Here is a 22,007-nt window from a genome sequence, read left to right on the forward strand (position 1 = left end):
TAGGTACGTAATAATAATAAGTCATAAATGAAAAAAAAGGTAATATTACAAATATTACCCTCAATTCTATAACTATTTTGGGTGTTTATAAAAAAGGGGATAGTTTTTTGTTATATACTAAGTTTTAAAGATTTTAACGATATTATATTAAGGATTTTTTTTTTTTTTGTATATGTAAAATTAAAATAATACTAAAATTATACTTCAAATTTCCTGTCAAGTGATTTTAAGATTTAATGTTGGTCATGACATGACATGTGGCGGTTTATTGTATTAAGTATAAAATTGGTTGAATTTTAATAAAGTAATACATCATATATTCATATATATTAAATATGTTTATTTTTTATTATAGTTATCTAATTTTTAATTTATACTACAGTATAAACTTTCCTAAACTATAGTTTAGAAAATGTAAAAGTTTATGCTACTTTTTTAAATAAAAAACAATTATGAAATTATACATTTATGCTATATCTGTTGTTACAAAACTAATTATATATTATAATAATAAGAGAAAATATAATATATATTAAGGTATAAATAATTAATTAAAGAATATCAAAATAAATAATGACGAATTATTAATGAGAAGTCTCATTATACATTCATTCGTAGGTTTGTTTATGTAATTATAGGTTGTGCAGAAGGAAATGGGTAATTACTAGTTTGTATGAATAGCTAGTACATTGAGCTGGGATCTTTAAGTTTACAAGTTCAAATTTGAAAAGGGAGTTTAAAATACCACAAAAGACCTTATGAAGAAAATAGGGATTTCATAATATTTTTCGGTTTTCTAAAGAAAATCATCTACGAAAACGGAATACATTAGTGTGTAGTAATGAAGTAGGCAATTTACAGCAAACGATAAAAAATAAAAAAAATAAATAAATTAATTAATTAATCCCTTTTGCTTTGTTCAATTATATCAGTTGTCTGAGGATCTCATACAACCAAGCCATACTGTTTTCTAGATCTAATAAGAACACAGTACACGAATTTCAAGGAGCTGGAAAAAATTTGAATTCACTGGTTGTTCTTCTACTGAAGCTTTGAACCCAATTCCTACTTTCAATGATTTGTAATAAGTAACACTATCAATGTGAGCATGGACACATTGAGAGGGGACAATAAGAACATTTTTAGATATATTACGATTATCAACTTACCTCAAATGATGTAAAAAAATAATGCTTCAAATTTGGTATTGAATAGATCGACCAATTGTGATCGTTTTCCTATAAATAAATTTAAACAATAAAGAAGAGCGTTATGTATCCTGGACGCATGTAATAAGGAAATAAGTCATGCAAATAAATCTTCGCGAAATCCATTTACAGGACATCACAGGGCAGACCCTTCTTTAAAATCAGTATAGCGTATAAAGTACATGAGCTTATTTATTATTGCAAAACATAAGGTTACATACAATAGTAGATCGGCGGCCTGGCTGGAATCCATTATTCCGATAGTATTATTAGACTATAGATTGATCAAGTGCTGAATAATATTAAAGGATAGAAATCAAAGTGTTCTAATATAATATTATGACCTTGTATAAAATAAAACATGTAAATTGTTATTACTATCTAAAGATTGGCTTCGAAATTTTAAAATAGGAGTTAAAGAGTCTGTTTTATATAAAAAAACAATGATAGTACTATTGTGTTACGATTTATTTTTGTTATTTTTTTTTTTCAAAAAAATAAATCATTGAAAATAATATAATATCTAAAATTTTAAAGAAAGTTACTGAAAAATTCGTTTGAGGCAACAGATGCTATATACTTTAGAGAACAACAAACTATATGTCTAAAACTTTAAAATTAATATGGAGAAACATATTAATTTAACTTCGTTTAAAGTAAGTTAATTTTTTTTTAATTTCCAATTTATGCAACAATAATTATTTTTATACCTATATAATAAATAATCATTTTATTAAAAATGTATCCTAATATTTCTCATTATTCCATACTAGACACTAGTTGTAATAATTATGTGTTTGGTGATTACATATTTTACTCGACTTAATTATTCAATTCCTACCATACTAATATTATGTATTAATTATTTATATCGAATTATTTCGCAATTAAATAAAAATAAACAATGAATTAATGAATTATTAATTATTATGATACGCATATAAGCATGATATTAACTTTATTAACATATTCATTTTCAAATTAACTGAAAAAAGTTATTGTACAATAGATTATTCAACTTGAACTTTCATCTTGCCTAGTATGATTGTTTATTGGATTTTATTTGAGTTGCATTAAATTAGGTTAAGCCTATAGTAATTTATAATGAGAAAAAATATATTGGACGTGTTGTTAAATATGTTAAAAGCCATATGAAAATAATTAAATCAATTTATTAATAAAAAAAAAAGAATAAGAATACGAATGAAGTTAGAGAAAATCATTGTTCTATTAATACCGATGTCATATAGTCAAAATATTTTACGGAAAAAAAAATCAATTTTGGTGGACGCGTAGGTATACACGGGAAGACGAGAAACTTGATTCGTTAATACAGTACAGCGGAATTTACGGATTTCGTTGAATAATTCTGTCTCGGAGTTGCTCGATCAATCATTCATGATTTTTGTCGCAGACTATTATACATATATATTATATATAACTATTTAATATATACGTGGGAACGTCAGGCATCTGTTGCGTCCTGAATTATCAAGTTAGCCGAAGAACTCTTTGCGTCGTCGTAGCTTCTATTCTCCAGATATCGTATTATTGTAATTTTACCATCAACTTTAAACATTACGCAAACCCGTACTCACTATTTTATTCGAAGTCGGGAGTGGAAATGATGAATTGATGCATTTTTTTCATCGTATTTTCAAAGCGTCTTTGTTGCTGACACAATTATTACGATATAAACATACATGTATAATATTGTTACGTGTTTGTACGAACAATAAATCGTATGCATGACATTTTGTTTGAGAAAAATATGATTTAGGAGAAAAAACAGGAAATCAAAAGAAATTATATATTCGCTCGAATAGGCGGAGTACGTTTTAGAATATAGTTATATTGTATTATGAATATTTGAGTGTATTTTAAAAATATGTAAGACGAAAATTTAAATCGTATCTGTACAAATATTTGAATATTAAATCGATATCAGACCGTAAAGACTGCAAAACAGTGAGAACACTGCATAATTCATATTATTATTATCATTATTATTATTGTAGAATTTTCAGATATTTAACTTATACAACAGACTTATGGATGTTAAATTAAAAAGCAAATTATCACGAATATATGAAACTACCTTTTAAACGATACAAATTTCACTCGTCCAATTTATCCATCACGCTCAAATCAATTGTATTTTCTTGGTGCTCAAATAATATTAGAGCACATGTTCGAACGACACTTTCACAGTTGGTGACGTACACTTTAAATAACAATGTCACATACAATTTTTTTTTTTTCGGAATTTATACTCTTGATATTTCACTAACTAATCTTATAAAATAAATACTGATATAATATAATATTTATAATTCCATTGTATATAGCACTTAAGTTATAATAAATATTAATTTACACCAGGCCGTGAAACACATCATATTATATGGGTACCCCGTCAAAATTTCACAGTTAAAATGTCCTGGTAAAAACGTCATGATAAATAAGTCGCCAAAACAAAACTTTCATTCGTATAATATTACTACGGTTGCTGATGTAGCTCAGAGTTCCTATTTTCATTTAGTCGTTAGTAGGATTTTATTGGATTAGAGCACTGCAGGTACCTATGAGAATTGAATCCAGGCCATGGCTGGCCGTAATCAACATTGTATAAACTACAACTACAGTAGAAACTCACTGTCGCTGTTACTCTAGAAATAATATCATTTAAGTATACAAAACACAAAACACAAAAAAAAAATAGAAAATTACTCGTTTAATTTTATTAGTTATAGAAAATAAAGACAAACTGAAATAAAATTATTTGGAAGTGCGTAGAGTGTAATAAATAAAACGATAATTTATTCCAATATAATTACACTATGTACCTAATGATCATACACGTATGCCCCGAAAAAAAAAACGGAGACTAATAAGAAATAATCAACTCAGAGAAATAAAATCAACCACCTTCTATTGGAAACATAACGATTCACTCCCACTCTTAGTTCAAACAACAATCATCAGACTATAAGAATTATCATAAATTATACGCCCACAGGGATCTATTGAATAAATTTAAATTAGTATTTTTCTTTTTTTTACCGTTGGTATTTTTCGTATTTATCTCATTATGATGAGTTTGATTTTTCTTTTTGTATATCTGGTGTGTTATTTTGTTAAAAGTAAATATGTATGTTCCTAAACTGTCATTATGAGTCCAATATCCTTTAATTTCTTATAATACAACAGTATAATCTTACTTATCTGTATAGATAATATTATTTTTTTCTAAACGCTAAACTGTATTTAAATTAGTCGTAAAATAAATTTCCAATTTGATATAATATTTAAAATTTAAAAATAATATAATATAATTTATTGTAAAACGAATTTTCCCAAAGCTTTTAGAATGATAACAGCTGTCTTTGGCACGGTGTCCTTATACAAATAATTTTCATAACTATTCAACTATTCTCATAAAAAAGAATAATCATGAAATATAGTTTTAAATTATATTGAAAAATACCAAGTACAACCAAAGTACTTAGGTTAATTAAAATAATATATCCACATAACGTTTACATATAAATACATCATTTTAAATACTGAATACAATACAGAAGTGGAATTATTTCACATGGGCGCCCCCCCCCCCCCCAAACCCATATAATAAAACTGCCCCACTACCACTAACTCTATACTTGAGTTCCTTTTTTATTTGTATTTTTATTCTACTACAATCATACTATTATACTTTATCCGTTCGTTACGATTTTAGTAATATTGTGAATTATTAATTTAAGTTGTATATCGCAGTGGTACATTAATATTCTATAGCTATTTGTAAGCGCGATATTACATGATATTATATTGGATAATAGATAGTTATTTGAAGTGTGAATTCGTGTGTGATATTATAAATTAAACACACATTTTATTTTCTCAGAAAACTTCTTATGTAATAACATGATAAACAGGTATTCATTAATTCTGTATAATTTCTTGGTAGTTCAGAAATTTTGATTCTGTACGATGTTAAGTCCAATTTCTTTGTCATTCAATTTATAGCACGTGGCTTACCATTATATTACTTTATTTTTTTCAAAAAAATGTTATATCATACGTTATTTTTTATTTTCTGGGCTAAATTATACGATTAAAATTTATGGACGTGTATTTTTCCCAGAAAAGTTTGTTGCAACGATTATGTTCACACGAACATTATAGGATTTTGAGCATGGCATCTCTGCGTATAAGCACGTATAAAACGCGTGTAATAAATAAAGAACCATAAGCTCTCGTGTTACTGTCCTGTTCGTATAATAACTCTCGGTTTAGCGTGAGAACGAAAAAAAAATGCCTGTTCGTTAACATCGAGTCTTGTAATATGAAGTTGCCATGCAGCTTTCCGCGTTTATTTAACGAGTTAAACTACCAAAAGTGTTATTTTAACCTGTCATCAGTGGTTTCAACCTTTTCGACCGTCAATTTTTTTTCTGCTCTGAATAATATATATTTGGATCAACTTATATTCTCGTTGACTTCAATATCTTTTCTCCTACCTGTATTTTCCTGTATAGAGTAGTTTATTTGTGTTTTGTTCTAATTTTATATCATATACCTACACGATATAACACTGTTTATTAATTTAACAGATTATCTCGAAATAACCGATGCCATTACCTAACCTAAGTTCTTAAAATATATAACAATAAAATGCAAAAATATTTAATTTATGTAGAAGTGTATTCCATAATATTGTAAACATATTTTGCTGGCTTAACAAATATTAATTAAAATATGCGATCCATTTTAGACCGAAATTTATCATTTTGTATAGTTTGTTCAAAAAAGACCGATGACACCTATCGCATGATTTTAGAGGACGCCACCGATGACCGGTAAAATTATAATGCTACGTTCAAATTATTATCTTCGAAAACTGTCTTAGCCTTGGAAAATATACATAATTAAATCCTTTTCTGCCGACCGAAGCATGGTGATTGCACACATACTCGTATTGTATTAGTTATTCTATAGATATTGTTAAATAGTTATAACTATTAATATATTACCTCCGGAGACCGGAATACAACGCCATATTATGTAATCAAAGAAATTCTTGATTTTTTTTTTTTAAGTTTATTAAGTGTCTTACTTTTCAATTTTATGGTTTCGTGAACAACTTCTGAAGCCACCTATAATACGTGTCTTTTGATTTTTATGAAGTTGCGAACGATCAAAGTTCTTACATCATAGAATTACGAAGGTAAATATTTAATATAACCATAATGCATACAGCCCATACAGGTATATTTAAGAATGTAAAGTTCTATGTTAACATAGTTATAAATGATAAATTAATTTTTTTAAATATGTAAAGAGGGTAGAACTGCTCTGTTGTACAGTAGTGTTTGAGTGTTAGGTACTTGTCATTGAGTAGGTCAGTGTTATTGATGTGTTACATTAGAATTCAATAATACATTATTGCATACGAAAAATGATTATGGACGAGATGAAGGTCTATTGACCTATTAATTATTGTATAGATATATTGCTACTTAATTAATTTATTTTAGTATAAGTTATCTAAATGTATTTAAAATATCATTATGTTTATAATAATAATATTATATTATAAGTTAATAACCTTCTAGCTTCTAACTATTAGACAATTTTTGTCATTGTTTATATAATTAATGTATGTATATATTTTATAGTTTCAAATTTAATGTATATATATGTTCAAAAGGGTTTATCCCGTATATTTAATAAAAATAAATATAAAATATTTTTCAACTAAACTATAAATTGAATATGTTTTGAATTAACGTACTTATTCATACATTTTTTTTATATTCAAACCAACAGGGAAACAAGTTATTAAGTTATTAAAATATGATATTTAGGCTAATTAATATAAAAAATTAAAAAATCAATAATTTTGTATTGAAGTTAACCTCTGTATTGAAGTAAAATAATCTTAATAATCTAATTGCCGTAAGGAGACGATCACAATATCATTGTCCAGCAGTATTTAAGCTCAATAAAATAGAATTATTATCACATCACAGAGAAGCTATTATAGCTAGCTAGAACCTAGAAAATAAGTGAGTGTAAAAAAATTCTAGAAATCACGATAAGAATATAATATAAAAGGGTGTTTTGAGCCACTTTTTCGTCTGCACGCAAAGGGCGTTTCGTCAGGCTTGGAATCCGTCAGTGACTTTATAGATTCTATGTACGAGAAAGGGTGCAGATTGTTTTATCGTTGCATGTGATCTGGGAAAAATCATAAGAATTAATTTTTAAATATGCTAATATAAAAATATATCAACTGTTTTGCATTTTTCTTAAATTATTATGCACATTAATCTTATTAGGTACTACATTTCATAGAAAATTAAAAAAGACAAATTAAAAATCCCTTAAAATATTTACTTAGATATCACTCGGTACATGAAGTTGGTTGTCCGATTTTTCCGATCATTTTCAAATCAGTGTCATTATTTTGCAAACATTTTTTTACAATGGCAGAAACTAATAAAATTCGGGATGCCAACTTCGCGTATCTATGGCACCAGGTTGTTAACAATCGATTCCACATTAATTGCATTATTTCGTACCGATTTTGGACAAATGTTCAACGGTAATAAATAATTCGCTACAGTTTTTTGAGTCAGAAAATTAAAATTCTGTTTAGTTTAGCTATACGTATAGCAGTACGCTACAAAAGAATTTGCCCGTATATTGTATACATAAGTGTTATGGGCGTGTATGTTTGAAGTTATAGAGAGATTGAGGGTCGCCATCGTTTCACTCTGGTTTTTATTTTTATTTTTCCGCCTTATATACATATATATGTAGGTCATTTAAGCACGAAATCGGGGCCCCATCCACTCCGCTTTTGGTTTTCCGCCAACGGCACACGCACCCACCTCGTCTTATATTATAGCGGCCATTCGATTTCCCTGCGGCTGTATAGATTTTCCCGAAGTCACCCTCTGTACGCCGTCCCTGGGACTACGTACAGTACGCACTGTGTAATGTGCATGTACTGCGTTCACTGTTTCGCCCGTATTCCGCATAATCGTTCGGAAAATCGCCACCAGGGGTTAACGGTCGCACAGTGGGCACGTCGCATCTGTCGGTGGAGCTATCGATCGGCTACCACCGCCGACAGAGTGAAAAACGCGTGTAAGTGCAGTCGACGCCTATTTATATACGAGAGTTTTGCACGTCCGAAATTTTTCCCTATACCCTAAAAAAAAAAAACTAAAAACTAAATACCACAAATATAGCAAGGTAAAAAAATTTCAAATGTAGTTAATTATAATTAATATTATTATTTTTATACTTACCAGATAATCCCTTTCGATTTCAGTTTGTTTACGAGAGCGCACTTAGCTCTCTTTTCATACAAACCCGTGTTCAAATAATCAGTCAAAATTCCATTCTCAACGTTCAAACAATCTTTCACCACCAATGTCAATTATTTGAAACGAAGGTAATTTTTTAGCAAATATCGCATTGTAACTTTTAAATTGTAGTTATGATAAAATATTACATTTTAGTTATAGATTAAATAAAGCTTGTGTAGTTTCATTTTTTTTTTCATATTATAAATAAAAATGTTGATGTTAAATATGACTACATCTTCTTAGTGTCCTAGTGTTGTAGTAAAAGCTACATAAATAACAATGCCAATTTAAAAAAAAAACGTATGCAAAATATTATTTGTTTTTATTGTGAAATTATGTTTATATTTCTAGATTGTAGACTATTGACTGGTTTTTTAATTGAAATGTCTATGATTTACCTATACATATCATCCGATTTTAATAAAAGCTTTGTTCGTGGGTATTGGGTTTACTCACTGGTATATTATAACAATGTTATATACAAGTTAAAAATCCCAAACGCCTAACCCCGTCTATACAACAATAACACGATAACATGTTAAAACGCAACAATACAATACACGAGTTCACGAAATAATTACATTTTAAATCAAACCTGTATAATAAATAATTTTTCCTAAGTAATTATTTAAAAGCAATATTGTATGTAATGTCATATTGTTCACGATTTTATGTTAATACCCACTATCGTATTTTTGTTTTCGTTTTATTTTGTTTTTCCAACGGTTCGTTGACACCCAAAGGTTGATTCTGAAATTCAACAAAGGATACATTGTTTGAATAATATATGTTCAAATCCAACGCAGTACAATCATTTTTTGGTTTTTGCCGTAGTTACTAGCTGCCATTGTTCCATTTCAACGTAATCACGAATTTAAACCATTTAAAACAGTATCTATATGTACAGACCCATTATTGTACAGCCGCTTACGAAATTAATTTACGTATAGTCTTAGTACCGAAATTTATTACGATGGGGTGCGTGTAATGAGATTTAAGATTTAAATTGATTCTCTCACGTTTCGGGAATTATTTAACACTGCATCTATTAATCTGTGTATCGGTCAGAGATAGATTAGTATAAATTTACCAGCGTAAATCTTAACAGCGTTTTGTAAATCTCGTATGGGCGAGTCGACTGTGGTTTTTTTTTGTAATTTGTCCCACCCATTCCGTACATAGACCATCTATATTTTTGGAGCATCATTTATCGACGAGAAAAAAATTATATCAAAAATTAACATTTTATATTAATATAACTTTATGGGAGGAAAAGATAATATTTTTTTTCGTTAATATAGTAATTATTTCACTACATGCGTGTGAAATACGCATTGCTGTTAATACGTAATGTTTATGAAAAAAATTAATAAACTAATTAATTACTAGGATTTTATTTGCATAGTCTAAAAGCCTTTAATTTATTATTTAAACCGTTTTTATTCAAAAAGCTGGTTAGAAGTATTCGTGGAAGTCACAACCACATTCATATTACATTATGATGATTGGAAAAATTAAAGTGAATGAACGTAAGAACAATTTGGACTAGTGCCCAATAAAAAGTATAAATTTAAAATAAAACTAAGGGCGCTGGTTCATTGTACAAAATATATATAGTTAATATTTTACCAAACATTAATAAAATATTTGAAAATTATATTAATTTTGTATTTTATAATGTTTTTATGAGCTTTAATTTAATTTTAAAGACAATGAATATTAATATAATAAAATAGTATTTTTGTTATTTAACTATTTCTATTTTAATTCATTATTATAATTTAAAAATAATATAGTACTGGTCACTATATCAATAATTTTTAAAATTTCTCAAAGACTGTTTTATAACTATATTTATTATTCCTTAAGCCAAACAATGCACACTATATAGGACATAAGTATACAATATAATATAATAAATAATGTACTATATAATAGGATAAATCAATATTATACATATTAAATATATATTTTATAAGTTAAGTTAGTGTTTTATTAATATAATAATAATAAAAAAAAAAAATATACGTGTATAGAATATATTTTTAGAAAACGATCAAGTATTCAGAATATTTAGAATTATGCAAATAAATTATCTTTAACGTGTATTTGAAATTCGAACTAAAGTCGAGCTATGAGAATATAATATTTATTAACGCATAAATACCAAACGAAGCCGTACAACGCCATATGAATATCTATAAATTGGTACTAAACCTATACCTACCATATAATTTATAGTGTGATATTCATAAATAACTTTTGAGTATGCTAATGGCATGGGAGTTACGAAACGTCACTACATCACTACGTCTAATTAACGTCAGAACTAAAATATACATAATACAGTGATAAAAAAAGATAAATTTAAAACAATTAGCTATGTTTTAAAAAACGTAAATTATTGCACGTGTACACTGTACATTACTCGTCCAACTTTTTAGTCAAATTTTTATGTATTTATAAATGTCACGACAGATTTGGTGATTAAACGAAAAATTAATCGTTATTATACATTAGCGTAGATAAGAAAATTATTACAGGACCTCGACGCATAAATTCCAGATTTCATAATCTGTAATAACGGGAAGCAACAAGGCATTAATGACTAATGTTTAGTAATTTATTACGTGCTACATACTATTGTACTGGCGTGTTCGACTTTTCCAGATTATAAGATGACGTTTCTCTGTACATCCATAAATCATAATACGTAATGTTTTTGTCCTCATAGCGAAAATACCATCCCACTGTCACATTATAATATGATATTCATATAGCGTGCGATAAAATATTGTGTTTAAAATATGATACACATAAAGCATATTTGTCTGTTGAGGGTGATGTCTTAGATGTTACGACTAAAATCGTACTAGCACCGAAGTACTACTACACTGTCATGCATAAGTTTTTATTAAATATAATATTATTATCCTTTACACAATAACAAAATAAAATAAACGGATAAAAAATTGAGCTAAATGAAACCTGGAAGATTCCACCGCAAATTATAGAGGTATGCAAGTTTTATTTTAAGCATTCAATATTCTCCACTTGATTACGTCTCTGCAGTCTTAAAGATTTTTAGTGGACCGTATACGAATATTCCACTAAGTGGTCTGTTATCCAACGCTATATAGACTCTCCTATCACATCACTTATTAATTTGAAAGTTCCTCAATATTCTACCCACGCACCAATGTCTATATTAAAAGCGAACTAATGAGACGTTTAATATCGTTCGAAAATGAAGACACCTCTCAACTATTTTTAATCAATTTATCGATTTTTATCATATTTATCATTAATAATTTAACTATATATCTACTGTTAATTATATCCTATGTATCTTATTATTGTATTTAAAGGACACCACCAATTTAATAGAAAATAAATAAATAAATATGTTTCTATCGATTTTTTTCCTCCGGCCATTGGGTCACACGATTTTCTCGAGCCGCCGTAATGTTCGTGACCCTCCCCCTCCTTGTCAATCGAAAACAGATTATTTAGGGTTATACTAACACATGAAATAATCTACATGCATATTAAAATTACCTATAATAATAAAAAAAAAAAATCCAGTAACGAAAAAAACATACGGAAAAAAAAATAATTGAATAGATTTTAACAAAATAGTTGCTCGCAACTAGAAATTAATAGCTATTACATAAAAAACCGTAATTGCTGTCAATATGTGATGTTAGAGTTGTATAAAACATGTTGTTAAACGTAGTATTGTTAATCAAACTACAACAGGCTTATAATTTTCTATATTTATACCATATTATAGTCACGGGCGCAACCGAAAAATTCGGTTGAACCAGGTTAGTAGTCAACCTAACCTGGTTCAACCAATAATTTTTTTCCGTATGCAACAAATAGATTTGGAGACGATAAAAAAAACGGGCACCGTGTCGCTTGAATTCTGAACACGTCTGTGTTTTTCAGGTTCTCTTCCGGAGACCTGTCTTCGGAAGCTGACGATGCCGACCCCTCGATGGCCCCCACGGACCGGCCGCCGGCGTCCGGGGCGCAATCGCAACAACGAGCTCAACAGCGGCAGTACGCGTCCAAACCTTCGCGTTCGCAAGCCGCCACGCCTGCGTCCGAGGCAGCGGACATGCGACTGGAGTTCCAGCAACAGCAGCAGCCAGGCAACCGAACGATAAGCGCACCGACCAGCCCGGCCAAGACGAGAGATTCGATACTGCAGCGCGTCCAATCACTGACGGACGCGGCAAAGGAGAAGGCCAGTTCGATAAGCAACGACATCAAGTGTGAGTATCGTTTGTATAGTCCGCACGCGTTGTTATATTAGGTATACTAAATAGTGCCAAGTTGATGGGGGGGGAGGGTGTTAAACGTATTCACATTTTTTTTAAATATTTACCAATATCTATAAAATTAACCAAAATAAAATGATTTATCCTAAAAATTCAGAAGTACGATGGTGTTTTTTCAATATATAATTTAACGATTTAGTAATAAATATACCCTACAACCTTCAGTGGGTGTAATATTGTTTTTCTGTAAAGGCCAAAAATGTAATTATCCATCGGAATTTTTCAAATTATTTCTTTATCTATGTTTATAAAATAAAATACAAAAATGATATCTGCTGACAGTCATCAATTAACTCATTGAATATAACACTATTATAGGTGTAGGTAATTTGAATAAATACATAATTTTAACAAAACAAAGGGCTGAGCGAGCAAATTATTTCTTTATCAAAAGAAGTTTTATAGGTCTCATATATAGCCTACAGAGTAATTCAAAATGTATGTTTCAACCATTTAATTATATAAATATTCATAGTAGAATCAAATGTTTGATACAAATTATCAAAGTATTTTTATTTAGAAATATCTAAAATGATTAGTCATTTTTTTTTACAATATTTTATAGGGGGGTTCAGAGGTTAAACGTTGGAAATTAAAATTAAAATTTAAACTTATTTTACAATCATAATATAAAGCATTTTTAAAAGTATTTTGATATGTACAAATCTAAATAAGGACGAGAAGTATAGGAGTTATAAGTATTTAAAGTTTAAGTGAACGGAATGGAATGGTTGGAGTAGTATGGGGATACCCCGTCAAAGGTTCATCTACAACTATGTTCACATTAACTTTAAATAATTATAACTATTTATAAATTCTTTACATTATGGTTGTAAAAAAATTTAAGTTTCAATTTTAATTTCCAAAGTTTACTTTCAAAACTCCCATAAAATATTGTAAGAAAAATAAAATAAATACTAGTCATTTTAGACATTTCTAAATAAAAACACTTGTATTAAATATTTTTCTCTATTATAATTTTGTATATGATAAAATGGCTATTACTTACATTTTGAAATAGCTTGTATATATTATTGAAAGTTTTTTTTTTCGTTTATCTTTGTCTATAATTTAACTCCTATTTATTAACTTTTCAGCACTGATTACCTTTTGTGGTATTATTAATTATACTAAAACATCAAAAACTATCTCTGGGCTACACTACCGTTGTCTCAGTCTCTAAAATAATAATATGTAAGCTGCTACTACTTCTATGGTTGGTAATTAGGTATCCGTAATACATTGACTTTAATACATTTTGTCCTAAAATTTTTACCCTAACTCACAATAAGGTCGAAATACCTCATACAATTATACTGTAGAATGAATTATATAGCGATCTGCCCGCTGCAAGCATTCTCGCGGTCGGCGTTTCACACTGCAGTGAATACTAGAAGTGTTTGTATAGTAATAATAATAATAATACATTACGAACGTCGTCGTACATGTTTTATATAATACCTACTATACGGATGACAAGGGTATATTTAATACGGTTACATCTTGACCCTTGTCCAGATAGTACAAACAAAAAAAAAACACAATACCATTGGAAAACGAATAGGATTATAGTCACTATAAGATGTATCGTTGTCAAGTGGTTGACTAATAATTCAATTAGTTATACGTTAAGTTAAATAACGTTCTTACACTTCGTTTTGTTCTAGACAAATCGATATCACAAAATACATTTAGCGAGCGAGTACATTAATAGCATTTAGTGTTAAGGACGTTTTCACGAAACAGTTCGTTTTAATACAATAAATAATAATGTCAATCGTCCGTTTTGAAGACTATCGAGATTATCGATTTTATGTAACGTTATTGAATATATAACATTATAATGCGAGATAAACGAAATAATATTCTATTCTATTCTAGACAATATTAAAGTACATTAGGCTGTTGTGTGTTAAAGCCCTGTCAGAAATTATTACATTAAATTATTGCGAGAGCGAGTACGTGATGCCATAATCACTTATAAGTTATAATACATTTTAACGCCTTATCTATACACAAGACCATTTTCGAAATGCTTTCAAATAATAGTTTTCTTTCTATTCAATCCGTGGTATTAAATCCCGTGCGTAATTGAATAACCTACGCGGAATATTTTGATAACAAATAACACAGGGCCTATAAATCGTATTTAAATAATTATTAATAAAAGGGTTTATTTTTAATGTTCATTAAATTCGTGTCACTCGTTATTGTTTCATAGATAAACTGTAATAAAACCATTTTTATGAATCAATTAATACGTGTTCTTTAACGTTTAAATAAACTATAAATAATTGACAGATTATAAAACAGAGCTTTAATCGTGAATTTTCTTAATATTAAAAACACACAGCTGGTTTTACTTCAGATAACACGGTTATTAATTTGAATTAAAAATAATAAAAGTAATAATAAAAATGATAGGTATTCCACATTTGTTTGAATTTCTTTTTCTTTTGGTAATAAACATTTTAATATGATTAATTTACGTATGTAAACATAATATATTATAATTAAAAATGATCAAGGAAAATTGTCAAATTAATATTAATATTAATATTCTGCTAAAATATGTTTTTTGTTAAATTTTAGTAGTACCTACTAGTTTATTGATCAGTGATACATTTTTAATTAAAACCATAATGATGGAATCACGATTTTAAACACCTAAATCACATATATTTCTTCAAATAAAAACAATAAACTATACATACTTACCCCACAATTAGATTCAATTTATTCCCTTCAGGTATAAAATAAACAATGCGGCACTCACATAATTATTAAATTATTGGTATGTATATAATATGTCGTGTAAAATGTTTATAAATATGCGTTTGTTCGGTAGTCAAGATAAAGGGTTTAAGCAACATGTTCATCAATTTTTATTTAAAACAATTTCACGCGAAAAAGCGGAGATTATTATCATGAGTAAAAATTGTTCTATTTAAAATACCAAATTTCTATAATAAAAAGGAAAACATTGACTGTGCAGTTTCTTTTTTATTTTTTACTATATCACTTTATAGTTTTATAAGAAAATGTTATTATTGTTATAAAATTAATTATATTTATGTTTTTCAATCTATCCCTTATAATTTTTTACGCAAAATTAGTTCACCTATTTAGTATTTTTCTTTTTTTTTGGTGAAATGACGACGTCATCGGACGTCGATAACAATGACATACTATTCATACTATATTATTATTGTTACTTGATATAATTAATTTAATACATAAAATTAATAACATAAAACCTTTTAATATAAAATATTATCTGATTTATAAATATAGCGTGTTCATACAGTATAAAGACTAAAAAAATATAAAATTATTTTTATCACTTACTGAATTATAATTGAAATAATTTAATTAGCTATAATTTTTTTAAGATTATTTCTCCCATTTGTGGTAGTTCTTAATTATCATTTAAAATAGATTATTATTAATTACATACATACGATAAAGTATGTTGCTGCACGCGGATCGCTGGTGTCCACACATAGTATCGACCCGACTTATTTTTAGCGCGGCGACACGGCTAGGGGCTGATAATACTAACAAAGTTCAACGTGTTAAAAAGCAATTTTCGGTTTACGTGTGTCAATTTAAAATGATTCTTAACAGCAATCAATGTTGTCTAAAAGTTTCCCTTAAAATATAAATAATATTATTGTTTATGTTTTTCTCTAAATATACCTAATCGTATTCACCCACCGGGTTGTCAACAGATGCGGCAGCAACACGAAGACAGCAGCGAGTGAACAAAGACCGTTTGTTAACGTTACTCGTGGTGGATGACGAGAACTTTGATTGGTGAGGCTTTTGTTTTGTTAATTTTTCCTTATGACCGTTTATTGGTTTTTACTTAGGTCTAGATACTTCCGAGGCAAACGGTTCTTTGGCGATTTCGAGATACACGTCGAACAGGCGGACATCAAAGACTTGACGGTGACCGCGAGCGCGGAAAGAGGATGCACGGTGAGCATGGCCGTGCTTTCGCCGTCTGGTTCTCGGGTGGTCCGTTCGTTCAGACCGGACTTCTTCCTGTGCCGGCAAAGCGTCAGGGATGCCAGCAAGGATTATCGAAACGTCTTGTTGGGATTGAACATAGGTGGCGTGCCCAGCATCAATTCTCTACATTCGTTGTATAACTTTCAGGTGCGCAAACTTCTTTCAACGTTAAGTTGTGATATACTGTTATCACTCATATAGTTAATTTTCATACATATTATTATGTCAATTTGTGTCAGAATTCGTAAAATAATTTGATAATCAATTTTTTATTAATATACTAGTAACTATTGCGTTATTCATGACAATTTGACAAGGTTGACAAAAATTAAAATAAAACCATGATAATAAGTATTAATATATTGTATGGTTAAATTATCAGAACTTCCTTCATTCATTACTTTTAATTATATTCTGAAAAAAAACCTATAAAAACCTTGAAGTTAGATTTATAAATACGGTATTTGAATTTGTGGATTTTTGACCATACCCTCCCTTACATATTGTATACTAAGTAAGCTCATAATATTAGTGATACTTTTAAATGTTTAATTTTAAATTGACAAATTGTTAAAATTTTCAGGATAAACCGTGGGTGTATGGACAATTGGTACAACTTCAAAAGAAATTGGGAAAAGAAAACTTTCCGTTGATCGAACAGACTTTCTATCCAAGCTCCGGTGAAATGGTAAAATAAATTATATATTTTTTTTCAATGTAGTGACAATAGATAAAATATAATAACACATACAATTTAATTTCAGTCTGTGGCCACTCAATTGCCAGTGGTCCTCAAAGTCGGGCATGCCCACGGAGGCGTAGGAAAAATAAAAGTCGACAATAATGCCGACTTCCAGGATATGACATCAATTGTATCTGTTGCTTCAACGTACTGCACCACCGAACCTTTTGTCGATAGCAAATACGATCTTCATTTAACTAAAATTGGACCTCATTATAGAGCGTTGATGTAAATTGAAAATCTTTTTGATCGGACGGCACTGATTCACTAATTAATTTTGAAATTACTTTTCAGGCGTAAAAGCGTTTCAGGCAATTGGAAATCGTGCGTTGGGTCGGCAATGTTGGAAGAAACAGAAGTTCTAGAAAGATATAAATTTTGGTTGGATTCTGTGGCAGAACTTTTTGGTGGTTTGGACATTTTGTCATTGGAGGTAGTTGTCTCTAAAGACGGAATAGAACAAATCATTGGCGTCAACGACTCTGCATTATCTTTATTGGGAAATCAGCAAGAAGAAGATAGGAAACATATTTTCGATTTGATCATGGAAAAATTAGAAGTATTTAAAAATTACTTTAATTAATAATAGTATATTAAATTCCTAGTAATATATATATTTAAAACATTTAAGAGGACATAAAATCCAAATTGACGTGTTGTTTCTGTTTTAAAAATTTAAAACATGGAAAATTTGCATTAGAAAGAACCGATTTCTATTTTAACATTAATATTAGCGTTATTTGATATATTAGTTAATATAAAAGTAAATTGCACGAATATTATCCACCACCGCGATATCTCGTAGACTTTTATAGATATTGTAATTATAAAGTGAGTTATAACTAGGACTTGGATATAAATGCTCTTAAAGATATAGAAAAATGCCCTTTCAAAAAATGCATTATTTATTCAATAAATTCAAATTATTATATAAAACAAATATAATATAAAAAAAAGAGTAACAATTAAATTACATTTACATAACACTGTACAATAAGAGCAATTTAGAATTTCAGCCTTGACTAATTTAAAACCAATTTACCTGATGTTCAAAATAAAAATAATTTATATTAAGTAGTATTATGTAGTATTCGTATTTCAATGAAGTCAATTTGTTTAGTCATAATACGAAAAATAGGTCAAAAATGTCCTAAACAATTTAAAAAATACATTAAAAACATCAAAAAAGCTCTGTAAAGTATAAAATCTGATAAAATTAAAAAAATATTCCAAAAATAATTTTTATTTATAACATGGAGTATCTGAAACACACGTGTAGCTTGGAAAGCAACGTGTAAGACATTCTAAAAAAATATGCATATGCATATTTTTTTATTTTAATATATTTGGATTTTTATTAGTAATTATTACAAATCTTAGTTTGAAGTTACTGGCCAATTTTTTTTTTTTTTTGCATATTTCTGCATATTTATTAATTATTGCATATTTTTATGAAATTCAAAATGTATTGTATTGAATTAAAATATAATTTTAAAAAACGATATAAAATAAAATTGTATTAAGTAGAAAAATTTAAAAAGTTCAAGATATAATTTGAAGATAGTAATGCTGTGAATAAATTAATGTACACTAATTTACAATTTTTAAAAATAAGTAAAATCCATGCTTTACTTGTAACCTATATTTCTACCTAATACATAATCTTATATTGTATGTAAAATATTAAAATTTAAGATTGCTCAAAACACCCTTAAAAATTTACGAAACTGTAAATAATATCCTTACTTTAAAAATGTATAGCGTATCAATTCACTCGAATATTATGCCACAATATAAATTTGGTTCTACGCTAAGATAATTATAACGCATTTACCATCCGATAGATCAATATAAATTGATTACTTGGTAAATTTGTCGTACATTTAAATACTAAACGCGTATTAATATAAAATGTTTTGTATCTAGACACAAGTTTTGGCAAATATGGGTATTCAAGCAGTCGCCCAAACACAAGAAGAAGAACCACCAGCTATTCCGGCGAGACGAGACTCTTTGGGTAAGAATAGCTAACTTATGCTGTTTAGTTAAAATATCAAATAAAATATCTGGTTAAGGAATTTATAACTTGAAATCTGAAATTCTCAGTTTCAGAGAGTAGCGTCACCAGCAGCCATCAGTCTAGTCAACCAGTGAAAGCAAATCTAAGCCGTCAAGGTTCCATCATTTCAGCTCCGGCTCCAGTCCCGGTGCAGCAAAACAAAGGACAGTTGGATGACACCGAAGACACGATGAAAAATTTGAGGAAAACATTTGCTGGAATCTTTGGTGAAATGTAAACACGGACTCGCCAGAACGACAATACTGGAAAACTGACAAAAAAAATACTGGAGAAAAAGAAAACATACTTTTAGCATATTGTGTGTTTACAACTCTCATAATTTATGCCTTTTAACATTAACCGGTTGATAAACTGTTGATTTAATGGAATTAAAAAAAATATATAAGCTAGAATAGTAAATTTAAACGGTTAAACAAAAATCGTACGCACTAGATGTTCATTATAATAAAATATGCAACGGGATCAAAAAATGAATCCACTGAATATATTATTATTTCGATATTATTCGAGTTACATAGAGAAAACCTGTTAAGTTTTTATTGTTTAATTGCAACCAATTAGGCTTATGCTAATTTGTTTTAGAAAAAAATGTTTTACCGCCTTTCTATTAATTTGACTGTTTTTGAATTACCTTATCATTAAACATAAACTTATTAATACTTACTCTATACTATCTATTATATATATATATATATATTATATTATAATACATGCTATAAATTAATTAATTTTAAAACAGTCATAATCATTAACCATGGTTAAACTCAATATCGTGTGATCGATTAAAGCAATATAATATGATATGTTATATTAATATTAAACGTAATAGAATAGACATATTAATACATAACAATATGATTAAATTGATATAGTTATATTATACAACCTTTCTCATGGCTTTACAATTATATAATTATATTTTTAACTCTTTCCTATAGGAAATATATAGACCAAATAATAGTAAGAAAGCTTAGAACGTTTTTGACTTGTTTGTATTAGTTATTAAGTTTTAATTGACACCAATCGAATGAAACAACAATAATTTTAAACATTTTAATCATAAAAACATATTATTTTATGGCATTTTATATCAATAATTTGCCAAAATTACACGTTGTGTGTATTATATAAAAACACACTTACGGAATGAATAAAACCAAGTAGACTAATTTTTTTTTAAATAGTTATTTGATACAATATTTTATGATAATTATTACTTTAATGGTTAATCATTATTATTACTCTTTGTTATTTAATTAAACTCGATTTTTTACAAATATTAATTATTTATTCTTGATAAAGTTAATGGAAAAATTAAAGGAAATTATTATTGTAGTAAGTTTAACTTTGTTTTTTTTTTTTAATTGACATCGACGACCTCGGCATACATTAAATACGTTTTATCCTGCATTTGTTCATAGTATCATTGCAATGTTACGTCAAAATATACTTTGAAGGAATACACAAGTGTTAATAATATATTGTATGATTTCTAAACTAATATTTTGTAACATAAATATAATAATCCTGTAAATTTTTTGGAAAATAAATAATTTTTATTTCTTATTTAATATTTATAAAATTGTTTTGAATTAAACGCATTATCTAAGCACAACATTACTGGTGGTATTTACAGATCTGAAAAATATTCAATATTTATATGTGTATTATACATTTATCTACATAGTTTACCAATTATAAAAATCAGTTACTACATCTTTAGGAAGAAACATTATGAATTTATTTTATTTGTGTGATGTCTACAACATTTTAAAGTACATTATGCAACATGCTAGTAGTCACAAATGTAAGATAATGTTATTTCTTAAGCATGTCCATTGTTATTCATCAATTAACTGTTACGATAATTAATATTATTCTTTAATGATGGAATTATTTTTTAATCAAATACTTAGTTTCAAAACTAATATAACTATCATAATGATTTATAATATTAAATAAATAATGCCGAATAAACCACGAGCAATTTAATTATTTTTTTTAGATGACTCCAAAATGTTGGCTGAGTTATTTAAACGATCGATGGACATTTAAAACTAATGAATTTTTCAAATCGCTATAAAAGCTACTGTATTATAGGGAAATTATAAATTCAAATTTTAAATAGGCCATTTATTTAATATTTTGATTTATATAAAAGTATGTTTTTATTATTAAAAGTATCTATAAATACGTTGAAATACTTCATCGCCGTCATATGACACTCGTTAAACA

The 22,007-nt window shown here is 28.0% G+C and overlaps 1 protein-coding gene across 2 annotated transcripts; it reads left to right on the top strand.

The window, feature by feature from the left end:
* The first annotated feature begins 8,316 nt into the window (after positions 1–8,316).
* On the top strand, positions 8,317–21,345 carry LOC132931823 (synapsin). 2 transcript variants are annotated; one of them, XM_060997855.1, is made up of 10 exons: positions 8,317–8,474; positions 8,554–8,676; positions 12,542–12,870; positions 16,668–16,752; positions 16,809–17,097; positions 17,534–17,638; positions 17,715–17,920; positions 17,987–18,251; positions 19,619–19,709; positions 19,799–21,345. In XM_060997855.1, exons 3-10 carry the CDS (start codon positions 12,591–12,593, stop codon positions 19,987–19,989), a joined length of 1,512 nt encoding a protein of 503 aa, XP_060853838.1. In that variant the 5' UTR covers positions 8,317–8,474; positions 8,554–8,676; positions 12,542–12,590; the 3' UTR covers positions 19,990–21,345. The 2 variants fall into 2 exon arrangements, with proteins under 2 accessions (XP_060853838.1, XP_060853839.1); XM_060997856.1 differs by having other exon boundaries at positions 8,329–8,474; positions 8,534–8,676.
* The last annotated feature ends 662 nt before the right edge of the window (positions 21,346–22,007 follow it).

The sequence above is a fragment of the Rhopalosiphum padi genome, chromosome 1 (assembly GCF_020882245.1).
Source record: "Rhopalosiphum padi isolate XX-2018 chromosome 1, ASM2088224v1, whole genome shotgun sequence".
In the NCBI taxonomy this organism is placed as follows: domain Eukaryota; kingdom Metazoa; phylum Arthropoda; class Insecta; order Hemiptera; family Aphididae; genus Rhopalosiphum; species Rhopalosiphum padi.